The sequence below is a fragment of the Plasmodium reichenowi genome, chromosome 6 (assembly GCF_001601855.1).
Source record: "Plasmodium reichenowi strain SY57 chromosome 6, whole genome shotgun sequence".
Taxonomy (NCBI): Eukaryota; Apicomplexa; class Aconoidasida; order Haemosporida; family Plasmodiidae; genus Plasmodium; species Plasmodium reichenowi.
Window position 1 is genome coordinate 178,411 of NC_033651.1, and position 2,500 is coordinate 180,910.

The following is a 2,500-nucleotide window of genomic DNA, read 5'->3' on the forward strand; positions in this document are numbered from 1 at the left end:
ATATAAAAAAAAAAAAAATTAATAATAAAAATTAATTTTTTTTTTTTTTTTTTTTTTTTTTTTTTTTTTTTTTTTTTTTGGCTAGCTAACTAATTTTATTTCACACTTCATAAACATTTTTGCCTTACTCGTTCATAAAAATTTTCAACTGTTCTTGCAAGTCATTATTTTTCGTTTGATACATTTTTAGTTGCACTGTCAATTCTTGTATTTTTTTTTCATAACTTTGTATAATAGTTTCATTTGCATCATTCATGTTATTTAAAATAATTGATGAGGATGTGCTTTTATTACATAAAACATTATAATTATTATCGATGCTATTTCTTTTGTCATCATTATGTAAACTTAAGTGAGTAGAATTATTTAAGAAAGAATAAGGATTCGGATGATTATTATTTGTATTATTATTAACTCGTTTCATTAAATTTATTTCTAATTCTTCTTTTTGTTTTTTCAAAATTTTTATTTCAGCATCTTTTTCTTTTAATGCATAACTCAAGTTATTGTTAAAACTTAAAAGTGATTTTATTTCTATATTTAATTTGGTATTTTCAATTTTACTTTTTTGAATCATAACTTTTCTTTTTTCACATAAATCTTGTAAAAAATATTTCTCTCGAAATAAACGTTTTACATCGTTTGAATAATTTATAACATCAACACTTTTGTCTAGCGCTTTTTTCTGCTCGTCACTAATTTTTAATTCTTCCCGATATCCCATGACACTATCGTTTTTTTTATTTTGAAGATATTTCTCAACAAAATCGGGATGCATGATTATTTTACGTGCACTGCTACCGGTTTCATCTAACGATATACGTTCTTTTTCATCAACATTGACTCTGTCAACGTCAGCAACATGGGGAAGAACATCCTTTTCTATAAGGTGTTTACAGTCTTTCAGTTTTTCATATATGTAATCAGCATCATCATCATCATCTATATTGTGATCATCACTCACAATATTCTTATCATGTTCCTCTTTTGTAGACATATTGATATTCACTCCTCCTCCACTTTCAACATACTTTTCCTCTTTTTTCTTATGATCATCTAACAAAACATGATTCCTGTCGATATTAATTAACTCGTCTTCCTGTTCTTTTGATAAAGAACATACATCTTCTATTTTTATTTCTTTTTTTTTTTTTTTCTCATGACGACTATTAACAACAACAGGTATATTATTATTATCCCCTCCTTGGGTATTATTCATATATATGTTGTTGTATTTATATGCATTTTCGTTCCCTTGTGTTATATTTTTTTTATCATATGCCTCAAAAATTGTATTTATTTTTTTCCCATTTTTTTCTATATGCTCTTCTTTAAAATTTGAAATATTATTATTATTATTATTGTTGTTATTATTTTGATTTGTTAAGTTTACCATTTTTAAGTTGCATATATTTTGCTCTACATTATCATTATTTAGACCATGATCACTTATCTTTGATTTTTTCCCACGACAATTATCAGTATCATTATCATTATAATTATCATCTTCATCTTCTTCAGTATCATAACTATACTGTACATTATCCATATGGTTTACATAATCGTATCCGTTAGAACTATCCATGTTTTTCAAATTATTTAGCAACTGATCAATATTATTCTTATTATTATTATCATCATTTTTTGATATTTCAATGGGTTCTATTTGTTTATTTTTATCTGAAAATAATAACGATTTTGAGACACTTTCTTCTCTTTTAAAACTGTCACATATATTATCATAAATACTATTAATACGGTCACCTTTTTTGTTTATATATAAATCATTCATATTATTAGAAGCTACATCTGAATAACCACTTAAACATTTTTTACTAATTTCTATTAATTTTTTTGATCTATTAATTAATACATTGTGGTTATCAATTTCTGCATTTTGTTCAGATAGAGGACATTCTTCACTTTTATCAACATCTGTATTTCTATTATAAATTTCTGACATGACAGAACCTATTTTATAATTATGTTCACCGCTTAAAAATGACTTAAGGAAATGATTTTTTTTAAAATTTTCTTTAGGACATGAATATGAAATGGACATGGCATCATCTGCAACATGATTCTCACTTTCTAAATTATTATTATTATTATTGTTATTGTTGTTCTTATTATTGTTGTTATTATTATTATTGTTGTTATTATTATTATTGTTGTTATTATTATTGTTGTTGTTATTATTGTTGCTATATTTATTGTTAATAGTTTTATATTTACTTTTCAATAACATATCTAATTTTTCCAAAGAATCAAATGTACTATTATGCTTTTTTAAAAAATTATAAGATGTTATTTTTTCTTCTGAGGGCAATGTAAAATTTCTATATTTCTCCATAGGAAATATAACACTTCCTTCTGAATGATTATCAAAAGTATTAAAAGTAATAAATTTCTTATCGCTTTTTCTTTCTTTGTATGTATCATAAATTTTTTTATTGCTTAATAGATATGTATGATCGTCATTTTTTTTATCTAATAGTAA

General features: G+C 23.6%; 1 protein-coding gene across 1 annotated transcript in view; it reads right to left on the bottom strand.

Moving 5' to 3' along the window:
- Positions 1–124: 124 nt before the first annotated feature.
- Positions 125–2,500, bottom strand: part of PRSY57_0604600 (hypothetical protein) — a gene marked incomplete at both ends in the record, with an annotated part of 3,249 nt that continues 873 nt past the window's right edge. Inside the window, one exon of the mRNA XM_012906422.2 lies at positions 125–2,500. This exon is cut by the window's right edge and continues 873 nt beyond it. Coding sequence (XP_012761876.2) covers positions 125–2,500 — 2,376 coding nt within the window.